The sequence below is a fragment of the Zonotrichia leucophrys genome, chromosome 7 (assembly GCF_028769735.1).
Source record: "Zonotrichia leucophrys gambelii isolate GWCS_2022_RI chromosome 7, RI_Zleu_2.0, whole genome shotgun sequence".
Taxonomy (NCBI): Eukaryota; Metazoa; Chordata; class Aves; order Passeriformes; family Passerellidae; genus Zonotrichia; species Zonotrichia leucophrys.
In genome coordinates this window covers 25,590,580-25,612,778 of record NC_088177.1, presented here as the reverse complement: position 1 = coordinate 25,612,778, position 22,199 = coordinate 25,590,580, and the positions used below count along the sequence as shown (strand labels likewise).

General features: G+C 36.0%; 2 protein-coding genes across 4 annotated transcripts in view; one reads left to right on the top strand and one right to left on the bottom strand.

The window, feature by feature from the left end:
• METTL8 (methyltransferase 8, tRNA N3-cytidine) overlaps positions 1-22,199 on the bottom strand; it is a 65,451-nt gene that overhangs the window by 21,201 nt on the left and 22,051 nt on the right. For all 3 annotated transcript variants that reach the window (XM_064718976.1, XM_064718977.1, XM_064718978.1), the window contains one exon: positions 5,539-5,645. The gene's annotated coding sequence lies outside the window, so the exon portion shown is untranslated. The remainder of the gene's footprint in view (positions 1-5,538; positions 5,646-22,199) is intronic.
• DCAF17 (DDB1 and CUL4 associated factor 17) lies at positions 128-20,506 on the top strand. The gene is made up of 14 exons (XM_064718973.1): positions 128-259; positions 1,481-1,584; positions 3,420-3,513; positions 4,425-4,567; positions 5,358-5,436; positions 5,574-5,663; positions 7,747-7,854; positions 8,336-8,441; positions 11,851-11,993; positions 13,351-13,460; positions 13,862-13,949; positions 15,487-15,570; positions 16,994-17,149; positions 17,915-20,506. Exons 1-14 carry the CDS (start codon positions 251-253, stop codon positions 18,038-18,040), a joined length of 1,440 nt encoding a protein of 479 aa, XP_064575043.1. The 5' UTR covers positions 128-250; the 3' UTR covers positions 18,041-20,506.

Sequence of the window (22,199 nt, the reverse complement as noted above, 5' to 3'; positions counted from 1 at the left end):
GAGCCGGCGCGGGCCTGGGCCTGCAAGGCTGCACGCCCTGCCGAGAGCGAGCCTGGAGCGGGGGAGAAAGGCGATCCCGCCCCGCGGGCCGAGAAAATGCCCGCAGGCGGCCGCCGGCGGGGGCAGGGCCGCCCTCCGGGCGTGCGGGGTGCACAACGTGTGCCGCCTCCTCAGCCGCAGGGCCCACGGCTTCTACGCCAGAGATGCTGGTGTGGCCCACAGGAAGAACCTGGGACTCCTGAGGAGGATCATGTGTCAGGTAATAGGCGGCCGCTCGGCGCTGCTGCAGCCCGCGGGCTCGCCTTGCAGCCCAGGGTGAGCGTCTGTCCCCAGCCCAGGTGTTCGAGAGGCCCCGGTCACGCTGGACAACGGGTCTGGGGAGAAAAAAGGTGCAGTTCTGATGAAGAGAGTAATGGTTAAAAATATTTCACAAGGCTCAGACCTAGAAATGTAGAAAGGATTGTGCTAGGCAAGAACTGCAAAGGCCCTTCTGTATCTAATAATTGTGTTATAAAATCTCATAAAAGCTTATTTTTATCACCTATTTCCCTAGGATGGCTTCATATTTAATACTAATCTTAAATTCTTAGTGCTTCATGTTGAATTTGGAAGGAGTTCACATAATAAGATAATTGGCAGAGATTTTCAGGTAAACGTAACCCCAGTTCTCAGTGAAACTGATGTTACAGAAAAAGTAGGAATTAAACCAATTACAAACTGAACTTTTTTTTTTTAGTCAAAACAATTTCTGCTTCCATGCAGTAGTTGATAGAAATATATTAGAAAAGAATGTGGAAGTGAATTGGCAATTATATTGAAAATACATTTATTGGAAGTCAGCTGAAGTGTCTGCTTATGTAACTAGATCAATAGGCATGCAATGTTTACTGAAATAACAATAATTACATCTGACTTACACTACTTTTTTCAAGACTGGAACCTTTGTTAATGGTATAGATCTTCTGATATCTCAAATGCAGACAAGAAACTTTATTGCAAGCAGTTTATTTCTTTAATGTTCCGGGTGCTTATTGCAAGTATGGTAAATACATTTTTCTGTCTTTCACACCAAACACCACCAGCAGAATGGAATTAAGTGTTCAATAAATAAAATTAATTACATATAAAAGAATTCTCTGCATATTTATACTCTGGGGAGTTTAGTCCTTGATTTCAAAAGTCACTATGCAAGTTTAGTTGCCACTTTTAATACAGGCAAGCTAATGACAAAATATTCCTTACTGCTGCTGTCCATAGTAGCTCATTAAAAAAATTTTAATTTGGTCTTTATAAAAGACAACATTTTATTATAAAAGGTCTGTTAATTTCATTTATAAAAACCAAGTAAGATTCTTTCTCGTGTATTCAGCAGTAAAGTTTTAATTAAAATAAGTTACTAAGTTGCAGGAGCCAAAGAAAATATTTTCAGAAGCAAAGTTTGTTACAAATAGCCATCCATGTTAAAACTATTGTGTTTCAGGAAAGTACTAAATTCAAGAATGTTTGGACAACTCATTCTGCATCTCCTATTGCATATGAAAGAGGAAGAATTTACATGGACAATTACCAATGCTGTATTACCAGGTAATAAATTTGCAATTATGAGGTACTGACTTACAGATTTGAGACTGATTCTGTGTTATATTGCTAACTTGACTCATAGCTGTTGTGAATTAAATGGAGTTTACTTGGGAACAAAAAATAAGCAGGTGAGAAATCTTTGGCTCATGATATTTGCATTACATTTAGATGCTGTTATATCTAAATGTGACCCCTACTTTGGTCAAAGAAAGCCTGATCTTTCAGGTGCAGTATAACCTCAGCTTTCAGAGCAGGAATGGAAGATTAACACAACTTTCTAGTTTTTCACTAAAAGCCAAATGAACAGTAGTTCTTTGTAGTCTGGCAACTAAAGAGTGTGTCACTGAATTAGCCTATGTAACAAAGTTGGTACTGTGTGAATTCTGTATAAAATAATAAATTATTTTTCATGCAAAAGTACAGCCTGCAGTACATGTTAATTTTTGCAAATGTATTTTGTAGATCAATTTTCTGATCTAATATATTATTCTGTTCCATGATCAGTTGCAGAGACAGGTTAGGAGGCAGCACATGGGAGGGTAGAGGACAGGAAATCTGTGTGCAGCAGCCCTTGTCCTTGCCTGTCCCTACTGTGAGGGAAGTAGCATGGACCTGGAGAACTGCAATGCTGAGGAAGTTGGGGACAGAGCAGTTTTGACATAGTGTCATATGATACATAAAATACAAACTAGTCTGTCAGGGTAAACCACTAGGAGTCAATTAACTTAATCTGTCATCCACAGCTGAGATCTAAATCTGCTTTTATTCCTACATTGTCTCAATGTTTTTAGTACTGGGTTAACCTGTCTAAGATCTTTCAGGTTTTCCTTTGTCTCATCCTCTCCCAGAGGGCAAAACTGTGCACAGTACAAAGCTTTTATTTTGTTGCCTTTTTCCCAACCTGGAAATGAAACTCAAGATAATTTTAGTAAGGAGGTAATAAGAAGGTGTTCTTTAATGAAGGCCTTCAGGGGCAGTTATAGAAAGATGTCCACAAAAGCCCTTACAGGGATAAGTACGCATTTATAGGTTTTAGGAAATTAGCATAATTGATAAAAAGCCACAGTTAGGAGGACAAGGGCTGATGTAATTCCACCCCCCAGGTCAAGCCCCCTCTCTGGAGTCCCCCCTTCAGCACTAGTTGTACTTTGTCCATGAGAATGGATCTCAGCTGTTGTTCTCAGCCTTGGTTCCCAGCTAGAAGCACTGGGGCCTTGTACCTCCCAGAGCTTGGAGCTCTGGAATTTGTTTTGTCTTTCTGCCTAGGGAAAGGCCATGGAAAAGTACTGGGAAAACTAGCTACTAATACAATAGGTGACAGAGTCACAAGTATCTGTGTGAAGAATACACAATATAAATATAAAAGGAAAACTGGCAAAACCCAAACAGCATCAATTTTAATTAGTAAAGGGTTTTTTTTTTAAATATCTGGACATGATGCCGCACCTTTGTTGTAAAAGGCAGCATTGGAAGAACCTGAGGGGAAGGTTCCAGGATGATCATTAGTTTCTGAAATATGCTTTCTTCTTAATGTATATCACTAGAGCAAGAACATTACTATTAAGATTGTTACTTAAAAAAACCAACCCAAAACTAAAAGCCGAAACTAAAAACAAAAAAAAAGCAACCAGACCAAAAGATTTAGAGAAGGTTAGCTTTAAAATATTACATTATATTAACTATTGTTTATTAGGCCTTATTTTGAGAGCAATTTCAGGTATGTTTACAAAGTAAAAATAAGATGTTTAGGTTTCTGACCTATAAAACTGTATGAAATGACTTTTTGATAAAAAGTGGTCTATAAAACAGACTAATGATTAGCAATCATTTTCCTCTAGCATTGCGCAGCAGCCAAGACTAATTTATCAAAAGGCAAAGTGTACCGCCAAGTCTGAAAAAATAGAAGATGCTTTATTATTGGAATGCCCATTGGTAAGATTACTTTTTACTAGAACATTTTTGTGCAAAATACTAAATTAATATATTTTGATGAAACCTTTAGAATGGAGTGCTTTTTCTTTCCAAATTATTTTCTCAATGTTTTTAAGGAGTTCAGTCATTAAAGGTTTGCAACATGTGCCTTATTTACATTAACTGAACATTTAGAGGTATACTCTTCTGAATTTCTCAGTAGTGCATTCAAATCCTTTTTTCATAAGCTATCGTGGAAGATTTTAAAACCAGTGCTTTTATTCTTATGCAATTAATTCTTAATTCCTTACAAAATAAATTCTACTTATATTTTTATTTATTTTTAAATAACAAGGACAGTAGCTGGGAGTTTTAGTTTTCTTCAGATCCACTGACATTAAAAAAACCAAAAAGCAGATACACTGGAGGCCCATTGAAATGACCCTGCCCAAAAACTCTTCTACTGTTTCTACCTGATAATTGCATCATTTCTCTCCTTCACCCAGTGTCCACAGAGCTTAGAAATGTTAGCCCTATCTTTGAGGTGCCTAAAACTAAAGCAGTGTAAGTAACATTTGTAGCAGTTGCTGTTATCACTGAATGTCTTCTTTTGAAATACTTAAACAATTTTCTCTTCAAGATTGATATCAACTAGATCAATAAGCAGTTAACTTTTGCAAGGAAAAGATTTTTTAAAGGGTGCCTCTTCTAGAAAAGGTAACTGTCTTGCAAAAAGTGTGACAGCTGATTATTTATGTCATAGGTAATTACTTGACGTGGACATGAACTTAGAGATACTGATCTGATTAACAGGCAGATTGCCTCCTTCAGTTTTTGAGGAATGTGTATTTACTTTCATGTTCTTCAAACTGTCAAAATGTTTTGTATCCTCCTGATACAACCTTATTTCTAATAGCCTTTTTTTTATGCAGGGGGAAATGCTACCAAGTCCATCAGATTATAAACCTTCCCTGATAGTCCTGACAGCGCAGAACTGGCTTCTACGTCTCTCTGCTGATAGTGGAGAAGTACTGGAAAAAGTGTATCTTGCTGGTTCCTGTTGCAAATTCTTCAGGTATTAACAACTAGGGTTTATACCATTAACAGTCAGTAGTAGTATAGTGGAGAAGAAGAGCTTAATATAATTAACAGTGATTAGTGCTATAGAGGAGAAGGGGAATCATGTTATTTTCGTACTACCCTATGGCTGACAACAGGCTTGTTAATCTCAACCATTACCTGGAGTACTTTTCCTGCATGCTCTTCCTTGTAGAAGAATTTCATCTACTTTAGTATTATGCTGTCAAATTTGGTATCAAGTTCCACAAAACCTAGCCTACTATTTGCTTTTCTCTGTCAGCTTTACAGCCTTTAGTATTGCAATGGCAACATGCCAGCGGAGGACTTTAAGAGCTGAAAAACAAACCTGATCAAACATACAAACAATATGTTCGAAGTCTGAGCTGTTGTTAATTTGCAAAGGTTCTTTTCCATAGGGTAGCCATATTTCTCTTTTAAAGCAGGGCAGTTGCTGCTTCTGGTAAACTGCTTCTTTTTTTTGGTTTTCAGAAAATATTTTCGTTAGGCTGAAGGACAGGAAAGTGGTGATTATAAAGGAAAGGAGAAAAATTAAGATTGGAAAGTGTGAATATTCACTAATTTTTCTCACAATCCTGTATGAAATAAGTCATTCCTAGTTCCATGGATTTCTGCTTTATTGCAAGCAGCCCCTCTTCCAAATCAAATAGTCAAGTTTCCCTGGGCACAGACATCTGCTTAGTTATAGTTGATTATATTTTATGTGAAATAATACATTAATAAATGGGTTTTATGTGGTTAAGGCAGGCCTTTCTTGTCACAAACAGGTATCTGAGCTGGGATACTCCTCAAGAGGTAATGATTGTAAAGTCAGCTCAGAATAAGCTCCCTGCAGCAGCACGGCAGGTAAGTGTTGTAACTTTTACAACATTGATCAAAAAAAATTTACAAGCATAAAGATGGGGACATTGTACTTGGTTATTATGGAAGAAGATAAAGATGTCCTACCTTTAATAACTATGTTCAGTATTGTTCCTTCCCAGGCAGGAATCCAACAGAATGTATTGTTTTATCTTGCTGTATTCCAAGTTTTGCCTCTTTCATTCATTGGAATGCTGGAAATAAACAAAAAGGTAAGTTAATTTCTCTGATAATATGTAATCTGTAATGTAGTTCTATGACAGTTCTAGTTTAGACACTTATTTAAGAAGTCATACTTACAAGCTTGTAAAAGCAATTGAAACATTAATTAGCAGCAGTGTTCTTGTGTCTGATTGGGGTGTTGGAGCAAATATTCTTAATTCTAAGGACCAGAAGAGAAATACAAATGGATTCTCTTACTGGGTTACTCTTTGACATGCAGCAGGACTTCAGCCTTTTCTTAGAGCAGTCATAAGAATTAGGGAACCCTAAAGTGTTTGTACACTTCTTTTCACCTCCTTAAAGACAGATGTGCCTCTGACCCAGTCCTAGTAATAGTCTATGAATTCTATATGCAATTACAAATGTTTCACACTTTTATTATCACTGTTACTGAATGACAAAAGTAAATAGATCTTGCTTTATCAGTCAAGAACAAACAAACCTGAGTTCAGTTTCTGACCTATAAGTAAGTATATATATTTAGGAAGAAACTTTGAGGCAGATTGTAATTTTTACTGTTCTATTTTAAGTCAAGAAGGCTCTGGATACAACTTACAGATGAAACAGTACAAACATGAAAACTATGTCTGTGTAGGTATTGTCTTTTAGGATCCAGAGTTATGAGCTGGAGTTTTAGCTGGTGCTAGGTTGGGTTGAGGTTGTAATTGAAATTGGGCCTGGCAAGTGAAGGCAGGGGTTTCAACTTCTTAATTTGGGCCCATGAAAGCTTGAGAGTACTGTGTATTGTTCTGTTCAAAATTAGTATTTAAGACTGAAAAAACCATTACCACTATCAAAGGTGTTCTCAATCTGGTTAGGAATGGCATGCCAGATTCATCATGGTCATAGCAGGCAGAACATGTGAAGGAGCAGTACTTGAGCTGGGTCTGTGCTGAGTGCTCACCACAGAAACTGATACAATTGTAACAGCCAGGGCAGCATTTGGGCTGTGAGAATGCACGCAGCAGGAGATGCAGGCAGTGAAGGCAGTGCCAGACCTGACCCAGAGCAGTGGAATGTAATGTTAAATTGGAGTTGGGGTTAGTGTTGCTGCCTGAGGCTGCAGAATGCACCTCAGCTTTCCTGACGTGGGATACCACAACACATTTGAGTTCAGAGTGGCTGAGGTCTCAAGGATAGAAAGGAGACTTTAGGCTTGGAAGATTATTAGAGTTTGTGTCTGAAAGACACTGAGACCTAAGCTAGCAAATGTATTGAGAAAAAGCCATAAAACTAACTAAAAGACAGTCTCAGGAGTGAGTATAACTTTCAGAACCAAACCGATCACATAATCTATGGTAGCGCTGGTAGTGATAAGATGGAGGTGTCTTACAGTTTCTGGGTTTCTTTAGCTTTTTATTGGTTTTAGGCCTGTTTTAACTGGTTTAATTGCTTTTTCACATAGTGAGTCAGATTAAAGAAAACTACATTTTCAAGCATATCCATTAAAAAAACCCCTATCAACTTCACATGTTGGTAATAATTAAATATTAAGAATTAGTTTGTGGGGTTAGCTCAGTGATGTATTAAGCAGACGCACAAATGAATAGTGCATAATTTTTAAAAAAGATAAGTCAACTTCTCGTGTATATGTCTAATTTGGATTCAGAGAGAACTCTGTACTCTGACAGCTGGATACTGTAGTTTTAGTACAGCTGTATGCAGTCATAGAGTTGTGATTAGACTAGTATTTTACACTGGGGATGAAGAATGAACAGAAGATCTGAAATCAGGACTTTTAGATAGAGTTGCTAAGTTTTGCTAACGTGGGATGCTGAATAATATTATCTATTCATGTATGATAATAACTGGGTGGCATGATAATGAAGATATACTGAGAATTGATTAGAGCATGAATCTGCTTGCAGAATATGACTACTGTAACTTCAGGTGTTACTGCAGTGCGATGGATTAAAGAAACTCAGCAGAACAGAAAACTTGAACACTGATCATAGAGTTTAGTCAGAATAAAAAAAAATTGATTGAAAAATTAAGGACATAATGTCAGTTATTTGTGTTTTCTCTCAATTATTTTTTCTCTAATAGAATATTTTTTGCTTAATTTTATTCCAGATTTTTGGTAATAGTGTGACAGATGTTGCTGTTTCTAATGGAATCCTGATTGTAATGTATAGCATGGGTCTGGTCAGACTCTATAACTTCAAGGCCATTTTGGAACAGGTAATGAAGTAAAGAGTTTTCATACAATCCCTGCTATTATTGGGTAACAAGTCATAAATATTCATGTACTCTACATAAGTACATGTGGTATATGGGTTCCTGCCTAGATCTGTTTACAGTCAGAAGATAAAAATGGACACACTATCAGAAAAATTACTTGCAACAGTTACAGGTGGCAAAACATAAGAGATACAGTGTCAGACGGGCACTTCTGGGGATGTGCTGCTCTCTGCACACCTAGTCTGTAGTTACAGATGATTGTTAAGGCCAGGAACTGGTGGGCTTGGGAAAGTTTGATCTCAAACAGAATTGAAGTTAGACATGTGAGTTTATATCCTTCCAATCAAAAATCAAACATTAATTCAAAAATAAGACCTCAAGCAGTATCTAACAAGATAAAGAATGCAGTAATAATAGAGAATAAAACTAAACAGCAAGTAAATATGCATCTGTAAAGCTAAATTGTTCTGTATTATTTTAGTTCATGGAACAACCATTTGAGTTGGGACAAGAATTCAACTGGAATGGTCAGGTGGGATCTGTAGGAAGGTTTCCATATGGTCTTCCATGTAACATTAAAATAACAGGTAATTATGACCTTTGTATTGGCTTGACTGTTGCTTTTATGGATTGATTGTGGCTTATTTCACACTAAGAAAAAATACTAAAATTACTGTGCTCATACTGTGCTGTAGTGTACTTCTGGACTTACATTATAGTAAAATGTGCTTCCCTTTACTTCTAATTACAGTAATTATATATAACACACCAAGAAAACTGTTAGAGCAACTAAGCTGTCTGAAAAGCTTTATTAGCAATACATGAAATGGAAACCCCTCTCTTTATTTCTGAGATGCAATTGCTCTTGAGAAAGAGGAAGGACTAGGATATCTGTTAGTAGCACCCAGAAACACAATATGGTATGTAAGCAAAAGATGTGAGAACACTAACTTGCAGAGGAAATTCAATGAGACTGAATACAATTTGTCTGACTTGCATTTTGATATTCTAGGTTGTCAGAAATGTGCCGATTTCAGTAAAATGAATTCCTGAGAACAAATTATTAAAAACAATTCTAATGCCTCAAATCATTAACTTATCAATGTTCTGCATTATGTAATGATTTCTTTCTTTAAAAGCAAACAATGGCTTCTGTTGGTGCATTTGAGATTAGAATTTGGTGCTAAGAATCTTGATGAATGAGCAAAGCCCAAGACTTCTTTTGAAATTTCTCTTCTTAGTTTAAAAATACATTCTCACAAGCTTACATTCTCACAAGCTTACACTTGAGGCATCTAAAAAAAATTCAAAAGGTTGGTTTCACAAACATTAAGGAATGCATTTATTTATTTATTTATTTGTGAATGTTTCTGTACTAAATGTTTTTTTTAGGTGATTCTCCACATAAAAATGTCTTCTTTTTTTTTTTTTCAGAGTGTCAGATAATAAGAGACAAATCAATCCAGATGTATATAAAAATGAGGGATAAAGATAAAAGATAAAGTACAGATTTATATAGTGAGGTTATAATGCAACGTTTTATCAAAACAAAACTATAGGCTGCTATATTTGATGTCTCAGTTTTTGCAAATGGAAATCTTCCCCCATTTTTTGTCTCCATCTCAATCTGTGAAAGCACCATTTAATGTGAGGGACCTGTGGAAAACCTGCTGTGGGAACTTTAATAGGAAGATTTGATCTCATGGCTTATAGACCATTATAGTTTTTAGTTTTGAGATTTTAAACCAGTGTACTGGAGAACACCTTTTTGATCGTTAATCATATTCAGGAATTTGTGGTTAGGAAGTTTTGAACCCATTACGTACATTTTCATGCTTGCTTTTGCAAATGGTTTCATTCCTGTGATTTTTGAGTTTTTTTCTTTCAAGACTGAGATGGGCAAATGCTTCAGTGAGCAAGATCTTAGCAGTTTCAGAGTGCAGGCTTGTATTTACTATAATTTAACTGTGTGTAGTCTTCTTTCTTACTTAAGTCCTAGCCTCCCTACAGAAATTGCCTGAAGGGATGGGCATTATTACAATACTGGTTTATGGTGTGAGGTACCCCCAAGTGTCTAAACTTACAGGCTAAGAAGTACTGAACTGCTGGGGAGGAATTGATTTTGGTCAGTCATAGTGTGTGATTTTCTGAATGGCCCAGAACTTAAAACTGTAGTTTGATTTATTGTTAACTGATACAGTAATTTCAGAAAAAAAAAAGCAAGGAGAAAGATACTTTGAAACAACCTTTTCTTGTTATTTCTTTGGTTTTTTATTTGCATGTATAACACTTGTTAGTGCTGCCAGGAACAGCTTTTAGAGAAGTTTGCAGAGATTAAAGTAAGTAAACAAAGAAGCTCAACTAGAGAGTGAAAACTGTAACTTCAGGTGTTACTGTAACTTCAGAGACTTGGCAAAAGACTTGCAAACAATAAAACAAGAGGTGTTCAGCAACAAGAGCAAGTGACATACAAGTGGGAATGATGGAGCTGAGGCAGCAGAATCACATTATCACAGTGGTTTAGGTGGAAACCATGATAGGAAAGGCATATTTTAAAGCACCCTCTACTACTCAGTATTGATATACTGTTGAGATACATTTAATTGTATAATTATAATATATAATTTAGTCCATCTACCAGAATTTTGAGGGACCTTGATATATAAGCTTCATTTAAAAAGTTGTTTGGGTAAAATGTCACAAACTTTCTTAACTCATTTTTCATTTCCTGACGGATTTTAGTATCAGTAGTTCCTTTGCTTATGCTTCCATCTTCAACATTCTCTACATTTCCAGCACATGCATAAGTTTTTTATAACATATAGTTTATCTCTTGCACAGAATCTCCCATTTCTTATGTGTCACTCCAAAAAGCAAATGGGAAACAGCCACTTTCCAGCTTAGGAAAGACTTCATCTCCATTGGCAGTGAACTAATTCCATTCAATCCAAATGGCTAAATTGATGGAAACATGAACAAAGGAAGAGGAAGGAAGCACTCCATAAACATAATATGTGATGTCGTGTGATAGCACCATTGACGTTAGGAGAATTATCTAGGAACAGCAGGAAAAGAACAAGTCAAAATTTGGATAAGACCTTTGGGTCCAGATAAAAATCTTGTTCTCCTTGCACTAATTGAGTTTGGGTTTTTATATTCTGCCTGTTTAAATTCCCCTCGTAATTGGAGATTTTCTCCACATTTTGTCCGTTTTTTCCCCAGCTTTTCTCTTTACTGTTAGAAAGACCTGGTCTTCAGTCTAAAATTGATTCAGTTATAGCAGCTGTAGAAATTGCTTTAATTTAGCTAGTTGGCAGAAGTTGTAAATACCTCTCATTTAGTAAAAAGAACATTTGTACTAATGGCCTAGTACATCTCAGTAATTTATTCCAACTGAACTGAAAGGAAAACTAGATACCTTTTGCCATTAATTGCTAAAAGTTCTATATTTTGATTGATTTTTATGAACTCAGCTACAGAATGCATCCATTGTGGTCCACACTATTTTGTTGCATTACACAAAAGGAGAAAGCAGAATCTGAATATTCTATCTTCCTGCATTTAATTCTGTTATTTGAGGTTGCTGCTTGCTGTTTCCAGTTATTTATCACTGCTTTTCTCAAGAGAATAGTGACCATCTTGTTATGGTCTTTGGTCTGTTCATGTGTGCATCCTTTCTCAATCACATGAGCTGGAATAATTTTAATTATTTGCTGTGGCTTTGCTTGTAAGTGAAAGGTACTAGAAGAGTATTCAGCATCAAGATCCGAGAAGGGAGGGAGGGAAGGAAGAAGAGGGAACTTCAGATGTGCACCTGGGTGCTGGCTGAGGTAGCATAGCTGGCACTGGAAAAGAGTTAATAGCCAATGTGTTTCCACCAATCCTCAAAAGTTCTGAAGAATTAGTAGCTTTATTGGAATTTAGAATTGCAAGCATCAATGGAATGATGACTGTTCTGCTACTAATGGTGTTAACAACATTACTGAATATTTGCAGATACCCCACCTTTGCTATTTGAAGCATCTTCTCTGGAGAATGCATTTCAAATTGGAGGTTACCCCTGGCATTATATCATCACACCAAACAAGAAAAAACATAAAGGAGTCTTCCATATTTGTTCTCTGAAAGACAATGCTTTGGTAATACATTCAGAAAACAGCTTCTCTGAAATGAATGTGTGTTATGTTTGTCTTCATCTCTTATTCTGAGTAGGTTATAATACCTTTGTTTACAGTGCAGTGCTTTCACAGGCTCACTCCAGTATCAAATTAGCTATCCCATGGAGTCATATGTAAAATGCTTTCTTCTGAATCAGTGCTTCTCATATTTCCTTCATTCCAATACAACAGTGGTGCAGTCAGAGCTACACAGCACTGTATCATGACTTAAAAGTCTCATTACCTGTTTCCTTGCATGGTAACATCCTAATGCACTCCTGACTAGTCAGCTACTAAATACTGACTGCAGAATTATTTTAAATTTTATGATATTGCAGAATAAATGTCCTTAATGTTTGTAGTTTACCTTTGACTTGTACCTTCCTTTTCTCCCTAAAAAAGATTTGATTGCTCAGCTTAATCCCCTTCTGTCCCTATAAAGGTTTTATTAGTTAGTTTAATCTGTTCCTAATTATTTTTGTTTATGTACTATTTATCATCTGAATACTATTTTTTGTGAGGTGTCCATCTCCACTTTTATTTTGAATGTGGAATTGACCTGAAGATCATTCTGTATTTCAAGCAACTTCTGGGCCTGTTAAGAGTTTCTTGACTAAATAAGTCTCATCTGTAAACGTCCTTATCTCTTCTGCTTGCCTGATCAATTATTTTCTCTCCTTATTTTCAAAACTGATGTTCCACAATTGTAGCTAAAGATCAATTTTGATTCAAATGGATTTACAGAATCCTTTCTCATCTGTTTTTTTTCTATGTGGGTTCATGTATTTGGCAGTTTGAATGAAGGATGTCAGCTAAATTTAATAACAGAAAGCCACTGCTAAAGTCCCGAGATTTGACTGGCTTGCCTGTGATTGCTGAAATCACAAGGTATTCCAGGCTTACATGCTCCACAGGTCATTTGCACAGGAGAGGCTAAGCCTGAGAGTTGAAGCTCAAGTCGAACTCTGTGCTAATGTTTGTTGCATGTGGATACTCAAATAGCTGGAATTGTTGAAGTGTTTGCACAGTGTAGGTTAGATCTTCATTCTGCTTACTTTCAGGAGAGATAGGACAATATATAGCTAGGGTGCAAGGTTATTGCTTATTGCATATTAAAAATCTCAAAACGACTTCACTGAATATCTTGAGAATTGGAACTGAGTTTTTTTATTACTGTTGTTGTTGGTTTTTTTTCCACTGGCATCCTTTCTGGTCATGTTTAGGAGCAATACATCTAAACCTCCAGAGGTATATAGTGAGGAGTTCAGTATTTCCTCTTTAATTACATCTGTGAGACTTTCAAAATACTAATATTCTAAGTTTTCCTTTTCTTCTTCAGGCAAAAAATGGCGTACAGGATATGAAATGCTGTTCACTTGAACCTGACTGGATATATTTCCATCCAGATATGTCAGGTAGAATAATCCACGTGGGACCAAATTTGATAAAGTATGAGCCTTTTTTACTCAAATCTTTTATTCATTAGAGAAGTTGCATAACTGCATAAATTTAGCAGTCTGATGATTTGCAGGCCCAAACACTCATCAGACTATAGAAACTATAAAATCCATTACTTTGTCAGAATCAAACATTCTTCTAGAAACATCTGCAGATTTTGGTGTGATGAATGGGAGCACTAGAGGGTACATTTTAGGTTTTGGTACGAAAAATGCTCAAGGACCACTGTATCAAAATTCCACAGATAAACATAAATTATCAAAATAAGTAATTTCCATTTTATTTATTTATTTACAATGTTTTAATGTACTAGATTTAAAAAAATTATATAGAAATGTTGTAGTAAGCAGATTAGAATACATGACTTACTTTGTAATTTGTTTCTTTTGTAGAGTCTTAAAGCTTAAGGAAGTTAAGAATCATGCAGATCAGATGGAGATTGCAGAAGATTTTACGATTGTAGCCAACAGAGAAAACTGTGTGAGTTTAGTGTCTGAGATCACAATGTGGATTTTGAGCTATAAACAGGGGGTTTGCATATTTGAGTTAACACTGTGTTTTACGAGCTTTATCCAAGGTTTATTGAAAGACATGTTCTGTCTTCACTGGACTTCAAGCATTATGAAAAGAATTTTGAAAACAATAACACTTTCAGGATAGATTTCTGAAACCTTCAGTCTTTTCTTTAGATTTCAGTTTTCTTTAAGGTGTGCAGTGTAACCATGTATCATGGATATAAAACATACTTAAAAGATGGTGACAGATTTCATTCAAATGAAGGTGCCACCAAGTGATAATTGTGTGCATCTCTGGTGCTCAGGTAAGTTGATCATACAAATGCTAGAAAAGTTTCAAGTCTATCATAACTTAGGGGTAAGTCTTCATAAGACAACAAAGACACTACATTACTTCCAAAAGTCCATTCCTTTTCCTGGCCATGCATGCCTGTCATTCTCTTGTGCCAAGTTTGGCATTCATCTAACCCCTGGTGAGCCAAATCAGTGCTCTAAAATAACAGAATAACTTGGCAGAAAAGGTGAGTACTTTCTGCTTGCTTGTTTTGCTGAACTGAAGCAGAACAGGACTGAGTCATCAGTGGATCAGAAGGGTAGAACCAAGTGTGAGAGGATGATTTAAAACTATTGGTAGAACTGAGCTCTCTAATCACCTCAGTTGTTTCATGAAGTCTTTTGTGATATGGAATCACCAAGACAATCTAATGTCAAAAAGGTTAAAGAGTACACATGAAAAAAATTCTAGGTAGTGCCTGGAACTGTCATTTTGATTCAGCAGACAAGGTTATGTCTTGCCTAAAAGCAAGTTTTTATAGTTTGAATACTGTAAAATGTGCAAATTTGTGATGCTAATTTTTAAGCTTTTGTGGAAAAAAAGGTTTGTGTATTAAAAATCTTCACAAACTCAAGAACAAAACTTGTATTGAATTAAAAAACTAAACGCCAGTTGTCATCTTATAACTTGCCATACTGCTTTTTGAGAGTTGTGTAGGTAACTTCTGTTCCAGTGAGAAGAAAGAAATATGAGTTCTAATCCTGCCTATGCTGTGGTTGTTCCTTTTGACTTCTATTGAGACACTGATAACCTATTTTTTAATATTTCTGGAGTTAATGAAGCCCAGTGGAAGCAGCCATAGTGGTTTACGATGCTACTTCTCCCATCTTCTGGAATTAAGAGTTTAGGAAAAATCAGTGGTGATTTAGCAGTCTTAATTCTCATTCCAGCATCTTGGTTCTAGTCACTTCTGTTCTAAATTATGGTAGCTTGAGAACCTTTGCCATCTCTGTGGGCCACCTCTGAATGTGAGTAAACAGCAGTAATATCTCAGGTGAAGTCCCCAAGTTCATGAACTCATAAAGAGAACAGCAGCACCAGGGCTGTGCGTAGCTAATGAGCACAACAAGGTCAGAAGGCAAAATGTATGGAACAGATACATTGTCAGATGGATGGAAACACATTGCTCTGAAGTCTAGAGACACTTCTTTTTTATGTTTCTCCAAAGGTGAACAACAATGTTACTGTAACAGCTTCTGGTCGAGTGGTGAAGAAGCGGTTCACCTTGCTGGATGATGACCCGGAACAAGAGGTAACTGAAGTGAGAGCACTTCATGCATTGTTTCAGTGTTTGGGTAGCCAGAAGCCCTTCTTGTTTCAGGGGCGTGACCATTCACTGTTGGTTACGCCCTGAAACCACCATGGTTTCAGTGGGTGTAACCATTAGCTGTCTATATCCTTGAGTTCTTTATTCCTCTTCTCTTTGTCTTCTTCCAATTGCTTCACATACTTTTTATCATCTTTTCTCCTTGGTCAACATTGAGCTTTTTATTTTTTCTTTCTTTCAAGAACTGATCTTACGCCCCACCTTATCATAATTCCATGTGACTTCAATGGCACAGAAAAGATATGTTAATGTGACAAACCATTACTCTTTTCTCCATTTAAATATCTACTTTGAACATTTCTTATAAAGCATTTTATGAAATGAAAGTTTTTCTTTTCATCCGCTTTAGGATCCTCTTGTCTTTTTTATAGTGTCTCTCAAGTTTATTTTTCTCTCTCAGTTACTTTGAATGGATTGTAGGATTAGGTATTTAGCCCTTTTCCCTTAAGTAACTGCTTCTTGAGATTGAAAACACCACTTGGGTCTTAAAAGGTTATGAAAAATCTTTTTTAACTCTCTAGAGCTGGATCTGTAATTGACATAAGTACAACAGGTAAAATTCATCAGTTTCTGGCAGTCACTCCTATTCTTTATTCTGAGGAAATAGATTTTACTATGGTAAAAATACAGCACAGTCCAGTGTAACCCTTAAGGGTCTGCAGTTTATTTCTATTCACTTTTTCTTTTAACCATAATAAAAGTAATTGCACTCTATTTTTTTTCCTGTTGTTACACTTATGATTCCAGTAAATGTTTTTACATTATAGAAGAAAAGGACTGTCTTGAATTTAGAGTATGTCACAGTGAGATAAAGGCAATTAACGTCATTCACAATCTTCATTCACATATTTCGGTGTCAGTTCTTCACTGACCTATAATCTGTGGAGCAAGAGAGATATCTGAACAGAACATACAGATATTCATGGAATTACTCTAATGTACTCATTCCCTCAAAACCAATGATGGTTTAAAGCTACATGATGTCTATTAACATCTCTGCTTCAAGAGCCTAAATATACTCCTTGGCCACTTCAGAAGTACTTGTTTTATACTTCTTATATGCTACATATAAAATATGTGTACTTGCACATTAGGATTTTTCAGAACATCACTTCTTTTCTCCTGCTTAAGGAATTTTGCTGAAATACCCTGACAACTCATGTTGGGAAAAACGCCTGTTGGGTATCAGGCTCCCAAAGTTTTCTTTTGGATGAGAAAGAAAAGAAACTTAAGAACTAGAATTTGCCCAGTACTACTTTCACAAGAAGAAAAAACAGCTATGCAGTTTAGGTAGAGGGGAATGTGAATTTGTGTTTGATTTGTAAACTTGAGGTTTGTTTTTCCTAAGACATTCAAAATTGTGGACTATGAAGATGAACTGGATTTACTATCCACTGTGGCAGTTACTCAGATAGGAGCTGATGGAAGAGCTCACCTTGACTTTCATTGCAATGAACATGGAATTCTACTTAAGAGTATTCCATTAAAGGAGTCCTGGGATGTGGTGAGGAAAATTCTTGTCTTTTGTTCCCACTGTCTCTTCCCCATACTCATTCACATACCACTTCTGTTCAGATTTTAAGCAGGTATATAAGTAGCAAAGGGAGGAGATTTGCATAAAATAACAATTACAACTCTAAAATTTTAAGTACTCCATCAGACAGTAGTTAATTCACCTGAAGATCTCCCATTATTTGAAACCATGATTGTGGGAGTTTTTTTTGGTTGTTTTGTTTGGGGATTTTTTGTTTGGGGAAAGGGTTGTCCTTAATGTATTTCTGAAGTATTTATCAACTTAAATACTTTGTGGCTAGTTATGTCAGACTAACTTTTCAACTTGTAAAGACTCTCCCTTGTTTAACTTGAAGTACTCATGCATAAAAAGAAGCACAGCCCTCATTGTATATATATTTGGGAAGATGGAATGGGCTGTTCATCAGTCCAAGTTTAGGTGGACATCCAGCTTAGATGGTCTGAAATTTTCAGCACTGTTACACCTCTTTTATCATTGACTGCATAGGCAACTTGTGATCTTAAATCAGATGCTCTGAATTTAGATTCCTAAAATAGGGATGTGAGAAACCTCTCGAAAGTTATGAAATTCTGTCCTTTATCTGGAAGAGTAATCTCTGTGCATCCACACAAAATTTCTGCCTGATCATGGAGTTCACCACTGTTAAGTATTTTCTGTTCCTTGTGGAAAATGATAGGTTTTAGCAAGTTGTGGAAATAGAGACTGCAACCTGAGCTTTTTTTTTTCTCATTTCAGACTTACAGTCATGAAGTTTACTTTGACAAAGACCTCGTACTGCATATAGAACAGAAGCCTAATAGAAGATTCAGTTGTTATGTTTACCAAATGGTATGTGATACTGCAAGAGATGATGATCCTTAATACTTTACAAAAAAGCAGGAAGTGTTTAGTAAAAAAAAGAGGGAGAACTTTTGTATATATTTAAGCCATAAACACCAGCTACAGAGAATTTTGGATAGTATTTAAGGATACTGCAAGAGATCGTGATTCTTAATGCTATAAAATAAATCAGAAAGTGTTTTTGTAAAAAAAGGAGGGAGAACTTTTGTATATATTTAAGCCATAAACACCAGCTACAGAGGGTTTTGGATGCTATTTAAGGATTCCGTACATAGTAGTCAACTACTGGTTTTCTGGCTGAATTTAATCTTAACATTTTGTACGACTAGATAAAGTCTTGTTTCTTTTTTTCTTTGTGACACTGTACACTTGCCTGTAGTTTATCATTGCTTTTCATGTATTCACCAACTCATCATTAATGCTAGATGCAGCATTTATTGCTTCTCTTCAGCGATAGGATTGAAATACTGGACATCAAGGAGAAAGATGTGGACTTACCTATTACCTACCATCTGCTATGATCAGTCTTACATAGTTTTACCTATGCAACTCTGATGATGCCTTAAGAGGCTACCTAAAACAGAGGCTAGACAGTGTTAAAGGAATAAAGTAGGTATTTATAGAAAGGCCTTCAAAGGATACACCTTGGGCAGTACAAGAGCCTGGCTGTGGCTCCACCCAAGATGGATGACAGGTCACATGCTTTCACACTTTTCTAAGTTTTGGTCCATTTACATACTGGGGTTAATTGTCCAATTACAGCTTCAGGTTATGAAGTCCCGTGCTCTCAGATTGCTCTCCTCAGTTCACTGTTGTTTATGCTTTTTGGGCCTGAAGCTGCAATGGTGTCCTTGGTTCTCAGGCTGGAAAAGGATTGTTTTGTGTAATGAAACTGTGAAGAGAACTTGCTAACAATTTATATGAAGTTCAGAGTTATATACTAATGCAGTACAGAATCTGGAAAATATGAAAGGTAAAGCTTAAGGCATCTCTAATACAAACTGTTAATTAGTCAAAGTATGTAAAACGACATAGGATAAATTTTGTATGTAGTATGAAAATTGTAGTGTTACCATTAAACCACTTAGACAAAATCCTTCTCTTGGTTTTGTGTGAGAAATAAAATCACTCAGGTTTTCTGGTTGTGTATGTTTTGGTTTAAAGAGAAATACTAATAAATTATGTATTTTACTGTATTTTTAATACATTTTATATGTTTTTACATATATATGTATATCCAAGCAATTCTCTGCCTGACCCTGTTAAGCTTCAGGAGTTGTTCAGCCTGAGCCAAAGCTCCCAGCTGTTCACCCTTATTACTGTGTGCAGCCTATCTGATACATTGGAGTTCTGTGTGGTATATTCAGAATCTGCAGAATGAAAGCTTTGATTTTAAATTAAAAAACACCCACAAGAACAAAACACAGGCTGTAGAGTTCACGGTAATAAAGATGGGCTCAGGAGCATAGCTCATCAAAGCAGAACTCACTACCCTCACTGTCATCATAAGCATGGTAACTCTAAATGCAAATATTTATTTTTGTTCTGGGCTTTACTAATTAAGTTGGATCATTCTAGGTGATGCAGTACAGAAGAGCTCTAGAAAAAATGATTAAAATTTTCTATTGTGAGTTTTTAAAGAAAATGTAATGCAAAAGAAAAAGTGAATTGTAATTGTGGAAAGAAAAAACAACACAAAAATACATTTAAAAAGATCATGAAACAACAAGAGAAATAAAGGGCAGCAGCAACACACAACTTCTACCCTATCTTCCATAAGTTTTCACTTTGAGTCCAGGAAAGAACACCTGTCCATTACCTGCTATTTTATAAGAACTGTATAAGTAATATATGAAGCTGTACTCTTAAGACAGAAGATCCAACTTTTAAGCAGATACTTAAATTTTATGCTCATTGCTGCTTGGCTTTTTGCAGCAGTTCCTCCCAGAGAAAGACACTGAAACTTCATCATTTATGAAATAGTGCAGGTACTGTTCACATGAACAGCCATGAAAACAAGCTGTAGCTTTCAGGAGTTTGCTATGTGCCCTCGTGGCTCATTTTTAATCTATGGCAGACTTACAAAGTGAGAGTTGGCTAAATCTACAAATTACATCAGGGTTTTTTTAGTTTTGTTTTTGTTGTTTGGGGTTTTTTTTTTTAATGTAGCAATTTGTAATGACCAAAAGTGACCCAGACTTTGATGCAGATTGGGCCTTGTGTAAGAAATTCTATCACTCTAAATGCACACTGTGTTGCTGTGCTACAGGTAATGGCAGATTTCCATCCTGGCAGGTCCCACGTTGACATTTTCATTCAGAAACAGAAGAGGTTTCTATTTACTTCAAAACACCTTGAAAACTGTTTAAGAACAGAGAACCCCAACAGCTAGCCCTGAACACTTCTGAGTGCTTTGGCACCCTGCTTACAGTCTGGAACACACTAAAGAAGCAGAATCATTAAATGCTTATGGTTTGTGCTTTTCAAGCTGTGACTTGCTTTCTGTACTTATGCAGGGACCCAGAAAATTCTAAAACTAAACTTGTGTTTAAAAGGGAGGAAAATGATGACCACAAACCAGTAGTTTTTAAAATGTTTAAAATAACTATCTAAACCAAATACAAATGCTTGGTGGCAGCCTACCTGAATTTACTGCTTTTACTTCAAGTTATTTTCTAAACAAAATTCAGCCACCAGAAAAAAAGCTAGTACTTTATACGTTGCCAGGAGATTTTATATGCAACCATTTTTTAGTCACTGTTGCTGGCAGGGGTGTACTGTTGTAGTGTCAAATTGATATTAAATGTGAATTAATGCATTAGAGTAAGAGAAGACAAAAATTTTCTTTACTTCTTATAGGCAGTACCTAACTCCTTTATGATCAGGCAACTCATTTACTGATAGATTTTTATTTTACAAAAAATCAGACTAAGGAACTGGTAATGTGAAATTGTGAGTATTCTTGTTTCCTGTGATTTTCAGGGGGTGCTTAGCACTCGTGCCATGTTTCCAGAGTATGCAGATAAAAACCTCAATTTACATCAAATGCAGTTTCAAGTGCATCCTTTATAAGATCAAACCTGAAAGGCTTATGGCCTATGCTTCCATTATTTTCACTAGCACTAGATGCCCAAGGGACAAAGATTCTATAAATATATATGTAGAAAGATGTAAATATACAAGTGAACTCTTAATGTGAGGAAAGACTCAAATGTGTATTTCACACATAGAGTTGAAGGGATCTTAACTGCTTTTGCCAGCACTCACAATGAAATAACTTCACCCAAACTTTCTGTATTTAATGTGGAAAAATGTTTCTTTCTTATATTCAATTACTTTAACAGAACAGTTTCTTGCTCATTTTATTCTCATTTTGTCTTTTTTTTTCCTTTTGTTATTGAGAAAAAGACTTCATATTACTTAACAGTAACTGAAGATTGCCAAAAACTCAACAGCAAGATTTTTTTTCCTTATGGAACTGTAAGAGCTATCCCACAAGATGGAACAGCTAATCAATTAATTTGGTTCCCAGTTATAATAAAGATTGTTTAAAGGAATACCTGCTGGAAAGTACACCTGTGTAGGGTGGCATGTAAGCTGAGTGCTTTCTGAAAGAACAGTGGTGAGGAACTGCTGTTTGCTGCTTAAAGCGGGGTCTCTGAGTCTCTGCCTACAAAAAGCAAAATGTTGGTCTAGTAATTTAAAAGGTCATGGACTAGTGAATTCATGTTGAATTTCACCAAAGTTGAAACAAACTTTCTGCTGTTGCCAGAATGAACAAATCCTAAATGGTAAGTGCAAAAAAGGGTAAGTAGTAAAACTGGTTTTCTAAGACTGAACCACAAAAGAATATATAGAACAGCAACTGAGTTCTTTTCTAACTGACAAGTATTACTACACTGCAAAACCTTTAACGAGTTTCTTTTTTCTGGACTTGATCTGACATGTCTGTAGCAATGACTCACCAATAATTGAATTGTATCAACAATTCAGAGAGGATCACTTGAAGTTCTCTGGTTGCTAGACTTGGCATTTCTACAACTATGGTATTTATTTCTGCTTTACTGAAATTGCAAAACAATTACCAAAATCTTCAGGTTATTATATTATAGAATATAGAAAGAATTAGAAATAATATAGAAAATAATTTTATGTCAGTGCATTCAAATATTTATAGGTT